At 44.2% G+C, this 12,818-nt stretch overlaps 1 protein-coding gene across 2 annotated transcripts; it reads right to left on the reverse strand.

Annotated features, from left to right (window-relative positions):
- Window positions 1-132: 132 nt before the first annotated feature.
- LOC311059770 (uncharacterized protein) lies at window positions 133-12,818 on the reverse strand. Of its 2 annotated transcripts, none has more exons than XM_084077815.1 (7): window positions 12,697-12,818; window positions 9,816-9,897; window positions 8,987-9,094; window positions 7,631-7,908; window positions 7,110-7,177; window positions 6,315-6,511; window positions 133-6,089 (listed from the first exon to the last, which is right to left on the reverse strand). In XM_084077815.1, the coding sequence occupies exons 2-7, from the start codon at window positions 9,895-9,897 to the stop codon at window positions 3,598-3,600; spliced, it is 3,225 nt and encodes a 1,074-aa protein (XP_083933941.1). In that variant the 5' UTR covers window positions 12,697-12,818; the 3' UTR covers window positions 133-3,597. The 2 variants fall into 2 exon arrangements, with proteins under 2 accessions (XP_083933941.1, XP_083933942.1); XM_084077816.1 differs by lacking the exon at window positions 12,697-12,818 and adding an exon at window positions 11,892-11,965.

Here is a 12,818-nt window from a genome sequence, read left to right on the forward strand (position 1 = left end):
ATAGACGGGTGGGCTACGAACGCCTTTAATATTTTCAAGGGGGCCCTGATCCAGAAAAGGTTGAGAACCACTGGCCTCCTGTATATGTATCCTCAGGCTTTGTATTTCTTGCATTATGATCTTTTATTCTTAAACCCTTTTTAACCCATTGATTATGTTAATGCTTCATAACTGGGGTTAACCTGACTGAATAGAGGCCAGACCTTCAGTCGCTCTAGCCGTGCTATTCCTGTTAGATCCCCAGAGTTCAGTATTTCTAATCCATTGATTTGTTTTTGTTTTTCCTTGTCGATTAGAAACCATGCTTTTTTTTGCGCGTTTTAATTGCCAAAATGAAATTCCCTTTTTCCTCCTGGTTTTGTGAAAACTTTTTTTTTTTTTCCTTCTTCTTTCCCCCCCCTCTCCCGAGTTTTGTACAGATGTGATGATACCGTATGTGTTTTATCAAACAAAGTTTGGCTTGTACATATTTTATTAATGTGTATAACATTCGACATAATATAAACTAATGAGATTTGAAGGTTGGGTGTATAGTTTATGTGACGAGGGACGTGTGTAAATTGGAAGGGTACTACTGCACTGAGGAGGACGTCGGCATCGTGGTGATTTCACTGGAAATGGGTCAAAAACGAGAAGGAATTCATGGACCGAAAGAGAGAGAGAGAGAGAGAGAGGACCGTCTGCTGAAATGTACAAAAACACAAACCCGAGCCTGTGAAAAAGGACCGGGTCTCATCACCTAATATTCTGTACCAACTGCTGCCTACTTCCCGGAGCACTTTGTGTGATATTTTGTTGTTGTTTTTTTTACACATGGAACTCTCCTGCTTATGAACGAGTAAATAATCCTCTAGTTCCAACCCCTCTCGTGTAAAAACAAAACAAAAAGGACAAAAAAACAACAAAAAAAAGACCAGAGGAATAAGCCTCCGAAACTGCTGTGCCACAAAGGAAAATGGATTCCAATCTTTTTTTATTTTTTTTGTGTCTCCCTTCTCTTAAAAAGTGGATGTTGTCAAAAGGATTTGTGTAACTGGTACTGGACTACTGATGTTAATGGAAACGTGGGGAGCGGTTAAGATAAACAAAATGGCCGCCTACCAGCAGCAGAGTATGAAATGGGACTCTTAACCAGCAGCTGCACTTGAAACAAACACACACACTCAAACACACACACACCCCGTGTGCAGCACACAGAATACACACTGCCAGGTACACATGCCTGTTACGCCCGATTTGGTTTGCGTGCCGGAAATGACCGATCTTCAAGCTCACAACGTGTCGCATCTAGGGTTGGGAACCCTTTAGGATTTTAATGATTACGGTTCCGATTCTCTCTTAATGGTCCAATTCCTTAACGGTTCCCTTTTAAAATTCCTATATTTTAAAAATCTATATAATTTTGGCCTTAATTAAAATGTTATAGGTTATACTATGTTGCTTGAGGTGGTTCCAAATGGACCCATAAGGGTCCATTTGTACACTCTGAGTGGGGGTCCTTGCGATGCAAGAGTTTGAGAGCCCCCAGTTTTATATAGCACAGTGGTTCCCAAACTGGGGGTCAGGACCCCCAGGGGGGGTCCCCAAATGATTTTGGAGAGTCCCCAGATGATCGCTTGTTTTCTCACTCAACAAACCAACATACATTATAAGTGTATATACAGGGTATCTGCACATTTCTTAAGTTACAATTGAATCACTTTTAAGACTGTTTTAATTCCAAATTGTCAAATATGTAAGAAAGAGGCAAATATTTTGTGAAAATAGCCGATCTACAAGCTCACAACGCCTTGCAGTGCGAGGCGTAGTGCACTTGTAGTTCGGCTATTTTCACAATATTTATCTGTGGAACCGAGTCAAACTAGTGCTTGTCAGGGTGGGAGGTTGGATTCCGGATCCCAACTCTAGACACGTTGTGAGCTTGTAGTTCGCCCGTTTCCCGCATGCGACCTAAGCTGGCTTTACAATTCACGCACACGTTTAAAGTGAACTTGAGTCTACTTGTGTCAACCCATTACCAGTATGTTTGTATAGTTCAGATAAGACTGAAATATTTTAAATGATGCTCTTAATGTTTATAACATAGCGAAAAAGGTGGAATTGTGAGCTTAACGGAGTAGAAAAACAAAACGAACAAAAGCAAAACGACAACGAAAGCAATGCAAGCGGTTAGGAGACAAAGTCAAAACTGTATCGAGAATCATGTATAAAGTACGAACGGGACGACTTTAAAAACAAAAGTTACGATTACAAATTGAAAATAAAACAAACAAAAAAATGGGCATGATTATGAGTATTTTCATAATGTTGAGGCTTGTACAGGGCACATGCTTTGCATTGTATGTTTTGTGGAATAAATGGTCAACAGTGATGGTTAAGTTGGTCATTTTTATTTTCAGAATTACTTTCAACACCAGGGAGAAACATCAAGCTGCAAGTAAGTTACTGTTACATTGCACACAATAACTTCTGTAACATATTTCCTCTTAACAGACGTAAGCTATTCTTAATCGTATGATGAAGTGCTAAAATAGTCGCAATGTGAGCTTGTAGATTGGCTATTTTTTACCTTTTTTCACTTGAAAGTTTTCAGCTTCCAGGTTGAAAGTAGTTAACACATTTTAGACCTGAGGCAGATCTTCTAAATCCTAACAGTTATCTGAAATACTTCGCAGATCCAAACATGAAATGACACAAATGCTTTCCCGGATTGAAAGGTAAAAAGACTTAAACGTTACAGGTCTAAAAGGGAAGGAGCACTTCAACCATTTTCAATCTTATCTTCATATACGTAATAGCTCCTCACTAATGCTCATTTTAACCATTGCTGTCTACTTGCTATGTTTCTCAGAGGAGAGCTGTGGACAGTTCAGGTTTGGTCATTTCAAACGTTTTTTAAACTGATGCAAACCAATGGCTTCTCTTTCAGCATGCCAACTTTCCATGAAGAGAAAGGCTTTAGTTTCTATTAGCTTAGAATACCCATCGATGATGTGATAGGTAGGCAGGTATCCGTTCTGTCCACAGCCCAACTCTGAGACAGTGAGTAGATGTAAATGAAGCCATCTTATAATGAGCATTAGTAAGGACTAATTACATTAAGATTATTTTGGAAGGAGGAAAAAGCCTTTTCATTGAACATTCAACACTTCTATGCAGCCCTTGATGAAGCACATGTTCACAAATGGCTTCATGCAGTGCAGTTTATTGGGGTCATATGTTTTTAAGGAACAAAAAAAGTAAGAAGAAAAAACTAAAAGCTAACTAATGTAAAGGTTTCATGACATGCTGGTTTACAAAACATTAAACGTCTTAATCATGGTCCTTCAAAACTGTATTAAAAAGGTTTTAATAGGTTTTAATACATTAAAACCTGCGGGTGAGGGATTTTGCCTGTCAATCATCACCTCTGCTCCGCCCACCAAAGGAGAAGGATAGGGGAGGGGTGGGGAGGAGAGAGGGCGGGATTAATGGACTGTGACATCAAAGTCCACGGGCCAATCACAGCACTTTTCTGAGCCTAATTATTCAGAAAACCCCCAGACCAAAAACTAAACCAAAAACTAAAATAAAACGAAATTTGATGTCATGAAATGTTTAAGAGTGCATTTTCTGATGGTGTCTTCTGAGGTGGTAGTTTCTTGAAAAGCTCCACGGACACTGGGAACACGTGAACTTCCTCTGCCCCAGGTGCAGCAATTCATGAGCTTTGAGACTCTGCAGGCGGCTGAAGCTCTTAGAACAGGTCGGGCAATGGTGGGGCTTGACCCCCGTGTGCTTCCTCTCGTGGCGCTTCAGGTCTCCCGACTGGCGGAAGCTCTCGCCGCAGTGGGTGCACAGGTAGGGCTTCTCTCCCGTGTGCGTCCTGATGTGCACGTTGAGCTGGCCCACGTAGGAGAAGGCTTTGACGCAGTGGGGGCACTTGTACGGCTTCTCCCCGGTGTGGATCCGCTGGTGCTGTTTGAGACCGTAGTGGTTGGAGAAGCCCTTGCCGCAATCCGTGCACAAGAACACCACCCTCATCTCCTGGAAACAGGCGTGGGCTTTGAAGTGTTTGATGCTCACGTAGATCTTCCCGCAGTGAGGGCAGAGGTTCTCCCCGTCCTCCGGCTGGTCCACGCCGCCGTCATCGTCGTTCGGGTTGGAGATGTACTCCACGGGGTGGTGTCTCCTGATGTGCTTGCGGAGGTAGCTCTTCAGCGTGAAGGAGAACTCGCAGTAGTCGCAGGGGAAGAGCTCGGACATGTAGTGATGGTTCTCGCAGCTCTCCTGGTGCAGCTTCAGCTTGCTGAGCTTTTTGAACACCGTTTGGCAATGATCGCAGCGGTAAGACTTTACGGCGTCTGCGTGCACCGTTTTCTCATGCCTCTTCAGATACCCGGATTTTTTAAACACCATGCCGCACTGAATGCAGGTGTGCTGCGTGGCAGTGCACTTGTGCGCTTTGAGATCCCCTGGGCTTTCATACGTGCCTTTACACTGAACGCAGATGTACCACTTGCGTGGCTTTCCGGCTTTCTGAGGGGAAGTGCTGGCGCTGGATTCCTCCGGTTCATCGCCTTCCTCCTCCGGTTCATCGCCGCCCTCCTCCTCTTCACCGCCACCCTCCTCCGCTTCAACTCCACCCTCCTGCGCTTCACCGCCACCCTGCTCCGCTTCAACTCCACCCACCTCCGCTTCCCCGCCACCCTCCTCGGCTTCAACGCCACCCTCCTCGGCTTCAACGCCACCCTCCTCGGCTTCAACTCCACCCTCCTCCGCTTCAACTCCACCTTCCTCTGGTTCACCGCCACCCTCCTCTGCTTGAGGGTCAATGACGGCCGTCTTCTTGCTGCCCTTACGTTTCTTAGCTATTGGCTTGGTTGTGGATGCCTCCGGTTCACCACCGCCCTCCTCCGCTTGAGGGTACGTGACGGCCGCCTTCTGGCCGCCCTTACGTTTCTTAGCTACTGCCTTGGTTGTGGATGCCTCCGGTTCACCGCCGCTCAACTCCGCTTCAGGGTCGGTGGCGGCCGCCTTCTTGCCGCCCTTACGTTTCGGAGAGATTAGCTTGGTTATGGCGGCGGCCGTCTTCTTGGCGCCCTTGCGCTTTCCAGTTTTCCTCTGTGGTCTCCGTTTGGTCGGGCTTTTTTTTTTGCCGGATTTGGCGGCTTTAGCCACGGAAGGCTCTATGACAAAGTCTGGATCGTCACCTTGATCGTCGTCGTCGGGGAGAGCATTTACATCTGGATCTTCCCTTGGAAGGTGAAGGAGAATGGCGTGCTGCCTAAGAGAGTGCGCAGTAGAAAACGTCAGAGAACAGCTGGCGCACCAGTGGCCGACTTTCGTCTTGCTCCTCTTGACTTTATGCTGCTTCAGGTGTCTGGCCAGGTCGTGGTGCTGTCCGAAGCTCTTGCGACACACAGTGCAGACGTAGGGCCGTACGTGGTTGTGCACCGTCAGCTTGTGCTTCTTCAGATAGCCCAGGTGTGTGAAGCCCTTCCCACACTCTGAACACATGTTGGCACCCCCGCCGGACTTGGCTCGTCTTGTCTTGACCGTTTCCGCCTGCTCATCAGGGAAATACTCAACGTCATCATCCATCACCATTTCATCGTCTCCTTCCATTCCCTCTGGCTCTTCGGTGTCGTCATGTTGCTCTGTGTCACCGGTCACGCTCCGCTCCACCGTTTCACTTTCTTCGGTGGCGTCGCTCTGACTGGGCTCCGCGACACTCTCTCTGATCAGAGTGCCGGCCTTTCTGTGAATCAGCTGGTGTCTGAGCAAGCCGGACGCCTGGCTGAAACTCTGCCTGCACAGAGGGCAGGAGTAGGGTTTCTTGTTGGAGTGGACGCAACGCTGGTGCCTTGCGAGCTGGTGGTCGAGTTTGAACGTCTTGCCGCAATCGGGGCATAGCTTGGCCTTGGTGGGGTCGGGTTCTTGGTCCACGGCTAGCACCACCACGGAGGTTGTGGTGGGAGTCTCTTTCTCCTTCTTCCGTACTGTGTGGAATTCCTCCGTGTGGCGCTGTAGGTAGGTCTCCGTGGTGAAGGGGAGCTGACACTGAAGGCAGGAGAAGTTCTGGTACGCCATCGATGTGCTGGTGGTCTCTAAACATGTGAAAGCAAATTAAACGGAAATGTCACACTGAACGGCTTTCAACCTGGTGTCCCCATTTTGTGCATATGATTCTACCTTTTCAAACATTTTCAAAAACAGATCTAGAAGCTCCTGTGAGCTTGTAGATCGTTTTTGTGTTGTAGCCCTAAAAATCAATACATTTTTGTAATGTATTGATGTATTGTAAATCGTTTAGTATAGGATTATAAGTGTACCTGTAGCGGTTGGCGTCTGCTTCATGAACCAGATCTGGTTCCAGGCGGGGCTGAGGTGGCTGAGCAGAGTGTCACTGGGCCACACCAGCAGCTCGTCTCCCTGCTGGACGGGGCGGCAGCAGTGGAACATCACACTGTCCTTGTACTGCACCACCAGCAGGTTCTTCTCCTGCTCGTTGCGAGCACAGTTCACATACCTGTGAAAAAAAAAAATAGTCATGGAATAGAGCAAAAATTAAATCTTGTGACTGAAAATATGACAACGTTTAGGTTTTATCATTCTAAATCTATGTTGCTGCTGTTCTACATAAGGCCGACCAGTTGAAGAGATCAAAGATTTACGCTTTGCCTTTCTCTTTTATGTTTCACAATGAAAAGTGTGAGAATCAGTGATGTAGAGCTTCAATTACAAGTAAAATGCACTTTCAGAGTTAAATTCATCCTGTGTATGGGACCAGAGAAGCCCCCTGGTGGCTCAGGCAGTTAGTGCACTGACCATACTCTCATAGCGAGATGCCAGGACACTGTACTGGTTTGAATCTAGCTCCTGTCATGTGTCCCGTTTCTCTGCCATCTCTCCTCGCTAAATAAAGCATAAAAATGCAGGACACACACACACACTACAACAAAAACAATAATAAATAAAATAAAATGACAATCCTCTGTAGTAAACTGCGACATAAACTGAGTAGCTTTCATAAATCCATAATGCTGATCCTGGAAACTGTTAGATACTCCAGTCCAGTCCATGTGAACAATTGATAATCCACACAAGCAGACAAACAAACTATTTACCTCATCCAGTTGGAATGCATTTCACTGGCACCGTCAATGTACTCCCACTTGTCTTTACCTTTGCAAATCTAAAGAAAACACACAACAAATTAACAAAATATTTAAGATTATGGCATATACACATTCATATGACTAGTAGAGTTGTGTTAAGTTTGCCAGTCTACATAAAACACAATAAAATATTCAACATTAAATTAAGGGAACACATACTCTATATTCATATGACTAAAAAGTAGAAAGTATGATTATAATAGTGGGACCTATGTGCCAAGTTTGAAGATTAACTAACCACTTAAAGGAGTAGTTCACCCAAAACATGACTTATTTTCTATCAATTACTCCTTTAAGTCCTATATATACGTTGTCATACCACAAATTCAAAAGAGATAAGAAAAATTTGAAAAGTTTTGAAAATGTACCCAAAACAGGGATGCCAGCGTTAATGGTTAAGGGGCCATATTTTACTTTACATACAACTATAATAAAAGGTATATGATAATAATAGCAATGTGTAGCCTCACCTCCCAGGAGTATTCACTTCCCATCGCATCCGCCCTTGTGGTCACTTCGCCCTCATATGGTCCAAAATGCATCCCTGGGGACACGGTGGGTCCCTGGTTCACGATCCCCAGCCCTGCGTTGGGAATGCTGGACCTAGCCATCATCAGTCCATGGGGCAGGGAGAGGAGCGCCCTCTGGGGGCCACCCATGATAGTGGGGGAGTCCAGAATGAAGGACGGGCCGTTGACTTCATTAGGATCCGTTTGGTTTTGGAACATGGAGCGGCATTCGTGGCAATCTGTCCAAGACAGTGGTAGGAGAAGCGCTCTGATTTTTGGATTTGTATTCAAAATGTTACTTGAGAACAAAGTACAAAGTATTGGCATCAACATATACTAACAGTACCAAAAGTCAATCTTCATTTTTTGTTTTGCAGATCTACAAGCTCACACCAGCCATTTAAAAAAGCCGAGCCGTGTAAAAAAGCAGAGTAAAAAAGTACAATATTCTGAGATGGACTGGAGTACAGGTGTGAGGAACTGCTACATTTACATACTCAAGTAAAGTAAAAGTACCTCAAAATTGTACTTGAGTAGTTACTTTCCACCATTGATCAAAGATTATAGAGAGCCAGAAGACTTTTTAGCTCTATATTCTGATAGAAATCAATGCTATAGAGTGTTAATGTGGCTGCATGCTACCATTTTAGGTGATCTCCCTTTCACCTTCTAGGTGGAAACGTTTTCACCAAAAAAGGTGATTACGATGACACTAGACGCTCATAGTCCGGTGATGTCGGTCAGTAAAAACAGATAGATGTGGTGAGGTGAGCGGTGAGTCGCTCATCACCGCGGCTCAGTGACGTCATGTTGCAGTTTTCAAACCACCTCGGTGAGAGGGTGATCACCGAAAATGGTAGCATGCTGACCCCCCTTTAGAGTTAGCCAACTCTTTTGGAAACAGAAAATAAATGTTCAGGTCGGGATACCAATTTTATCCAATCAGGAGAGAGAACTCATAAAAGGATAAACAAGTGAAATTGGAAGTGATGAAACAAAAACAAACAGAGCAAAAAGAGGAGATTTTTTTTTACTGGAACACTATAAAATTGAAGCTGATCATTTGGTACCCTTTCCTGATTGGATGAAATTGGCAACCCACCTGAAAATGTATTTTCCGTATTACTAAAAATCTGGAGAGACGGGGAGACGCCCGTCACTGAACGCTCTATAGTAATGATTACAATCAGAATAGAGCGTTAACATTTATAACAAGATTTCCTTTTTTTAACAAAGCAAATACAAACAAAGACCACTTTTACACCAACTTTAAGCTGCCAGTGATATGAATAATAAATAAATGAATGTCTTGCTTACCGAAGCCATCATCATAGAAACCTTCTTCTTCTTCTCCTTCTCCTCCTCCTCCTTCTCCAACCATAGTGTCCAGTAACTTCTGAATGGGAGTGTCCGTAGGTTCCATAACTGTATGCACAAATCAATACATCAATACAGAAAGCAATGTTATGACATAATAAACCTGACATCATGTTAATGTAATATTAGTAAACCTGACATCATGGTTAATGTAATATTAGTAAAAAGCTAAGAACCAAATTGACATTTACAGGTCTGTAACTCAAAGGGTGTACAAATGGAACCTATACTCTTGGTTGGAGTGGGGTCTTGGAGTGGGGTCTTGGAGTGAAGTCCACATACCAGCTCTGACAGCAGGGGTTGACACTAACGGTTGCCAGACTGCCCGTGGCAAGTAAATAAAACGTTCGGGCAAGTGGGGTTTGCTTTCAGGTTGCCCGACGGGCAAGTGCAGTCAGTCTTCATTAAAAATTGGCTATTTTTGAAGAACAATAATGCTACCTTTTTACAACTAGCAGTTGCACTCATTCTAGTTTTTCAAAATGACTGTCACCACTCGACAGTTATCGATTGAATTTAACATTAATGTGTTCTGCAGGTGCAAATTTTACCATCATCTTATAATGGACGATTAACTTACCTTTCTTTGGGCAAGTAGAACATGACCTGTACTTGCCCGACCGGCAAGTGCCTCTGAGACCTTAGTGTCAACCCCTGGACAGTGTGATAAATCGGTTCCAAGTGTGATTTGACCGATTCTGGTTCCTCAATGTTGGATCCGGTTCCGGGTCTCAACCCCAATCATTATTAAAACATGTGTTCTTCTTACCTGTAGAGGTGTGGCATTCTTCTGATGCGATCACCTCCTCGGTGGCGTCCACCCACACCTCCACATTGCCTCTAGCTGACATCTATGAAGAAGAAAATCATCATCATCATCATCATTATCATCATCATGTCCTCCACACAGCCTCTACTTCACTGGTACTCAAACCTTTTCATGTCTACTAGGACCCCCAAATTAATATCGTCTCTGTCGGGTGGAGACCTCATATATGTCCAAAACTGTTAACTTTTCAGGATTCAAATTCAAAAACAGCAAAAAGTAGCTACAAGTTCAAGAAGCGCCGCTTTGCAGAGTTGGCGCCGCATTTCGAGCTTGCGGATCTGCTACTTTTGTGTGACGCTGTACTGTATGATCAAGTAGGGTGTTCATTTACGAAAAAACACTAAACGTTTATGGAGATAAGAGGTCTCTGGCCGACAGCAACGATATGCTTTTGGCCGCAGACCCCCACCTAAAAATATTTTGTGCCAGGGACAAATTAGTCACATTTCTTCAAGATTCTTTGAAAATAGCAGATCTACAAGCTCACAACGAGTCGCATCACTCATGACGTGAGCTTGTACATTATCGGCTATTTTCAAATAGCTGATGTGTTTAAGTGGTTAAACTGACCTTTATGCCCGTTATTACCCCAACCCATCACTGGCGAGTGGGGACCCCCTGGAACCCACCTCAAGGACCCCTGGGGGTCCCCCGAAACACACTTTGAGAACCACTGCTCTACTTGACATTACTACTGTAGAATCTATGAAGAACATTATCATCATCAATACAATTTAGGCATCTAGCAGACGCTCCTATCCAGAGTGACTGAGTTACAATAAGCAAGGCAATCAATCACATACATAGAACACACATACATGCAGAAAGGTAAACCAAGAACCTAGCATCAGTCTATAGCAGTGGTTCTCAACCTTTTCAGGTTGACCTCCCAAAATAATCATATTTGAACTGGTGACCCCCCAAAATAATCATATTTGAACTGGGGACCCCCAAAATAATCATATTTGAACTGGGAACCCCCAAAATAATCATATTTGAACTGGGGACCCCCCACCCTAATAAGTAGGAGTTGAGGCATTACATTTTGTTTGACTTGTTCCACAGATAAATACTGTGAAAATAGCAGATCTACAAGCTCACAATGCCTTGCATCGTGAGGCGTTGTGAGCTTGTAGAGCTTGTAGAGCTTGTTTTCAAAATGTTTGCCTCCTTCTTATATTATCCGACAGTTTTTATAGCATAGTTTGATGATTACTTTTGATGCAGTAATGGTCTTATTTCTTCCTTTTTTTGAGATATTAAAAAGGCATTAAATTGTCACTTCACTGTCATTTGGAGACCCCTCCAAAATCATGTGGGAACCCCCCTGGGACTCCCGGCCCACAGGTTGAGAACCACTGGTCTATAGCAGTGGTTTTCAACCAGTACCAGTGGTCCTTGAGGGGGTTCTAGGGGGTCCCCAGCCAAATTAATAGTCAGCAACCAAATTGACCCTTATAGTCTGTAACTCTGAGAGTGTACAAATGGAACCAAAGGGACCCTAACGGGTCCATTTGGTTCCATTTGTACACTCTCAGAGTTAAATGAACACTGATGATGGTGATACAGTGTAGACTGGGACCCCCAATAAATCTAAATGGTTGAGTCCCTGGCATATATTTTCAAATGGGGGTCCCTGGGCTAATATGTGTCAATTTGGGGGTCCTTGACGCGAAAAAGGTTGAAAACCACTGGTCTATAGGATAGCCTACCAGGTAAACAATGAACCTAGCATATGTTTACATAACATGCTATCTACATTACATCATTAAACATTGTGGCCGAGAAAGCAAACCTAATAAACAAAAACAATACAGAGAGTGACCAAGCTATGTCTGCATGGTACTTATATATCTTGGTCAATCGCTAGCATCATCACCACACTGTCTCTAGCTAGCTAGCTCTGGTACTTCTAACGCTCTGCCAGGCGCCCTACTCTGCTCATAGACACAATATTCCACTGCCGTGCGAGGTCTCCGTCTTTAGTCAAAAATAAACAACTATTTCGCTACTCACCGAAACAAAGGCTGTTTTGAGTTGTTGAAAGGCTATTCTCCAGGGTGGGAGAAGTCTCAGGACCCCACCTTCTCTGTATAATACACTTTTTGGGGGAAGAAAATTAAATATGTCCGCCAGACAGAATTTTTTTTTATTTGCTCCACTGCGCCCTCTATAGACCTGGTCAATATGAATTACCATTGAGCAGATCTTTAGAGGGCGCAGTGGAGCAAATAAAATAATTTCCTGTCTGGCGGACATATTTTATTTTCTGCCCATAAAGTGTATTTTACAGACCAGGTGGGCTCCTGAGAGGCTCCCCACCCTGGAGAATAGACTTCCAACAACACAAAACAGTCTTTGCTTCGACGAGTAGCTAAATCGTTGTCTTTATTATTATTATCTTTTACTAAAGTTGGAGGCCTCGCACGCCAGTGGAATTTTCGGTCTATGCGCAGAGCAGCGCGCCTGGCAGAGCGTTAGAGAGCACTCACTAAATGCTCTGACCCAGAGCTAGGCTAGCTAACAATACAACATTCAACAGATCCTATGAACAATCAATGAATTAAAGCACTGGATCTCAACGCCAGGCCCGGCGACCACCAGCGGTCCAAGTGGACCCTTTTACGGGTCTGTAATTGGTTAGATTGGTGCATTTGGTTAGTGCACTCTGGGTTAAATAAGCACTGAGGATTTGACAGTGTATAATTATTGGGATTCTAGTTTAGCCTATTTCGGAACGACACACAGCTGCTGTACAAATTAAGCATCTCTGCCATAGCGTTGTTGCCAACTCTTGTGAGAGAAATAAGCCACATCTCACCTCGAAAAACAAGAGAAAAGTTGCAGTAAATAAGCGGCGGACTTGGCAACACTGCTGCGGGGACTTCTTCTACCCAGCTTCCCTCCAAGACGAAAATTGCCAGACTCACCACCTCCGGTTTA

Source organism: Gymnoscopelus microlampas (assembly GCF_963454915.1).
Source record: "Gymnoscopelus microlampas genome assembly, chromosome: 14".
Classification (NCBI taxonomy): domain Eukaryota; kingdom Metazoa; phylum Chordata; class Actinopteri; order Myctophiformes; family Myctophidae; genus Gymnoscopelus; species Gymnoscopelus microlampas.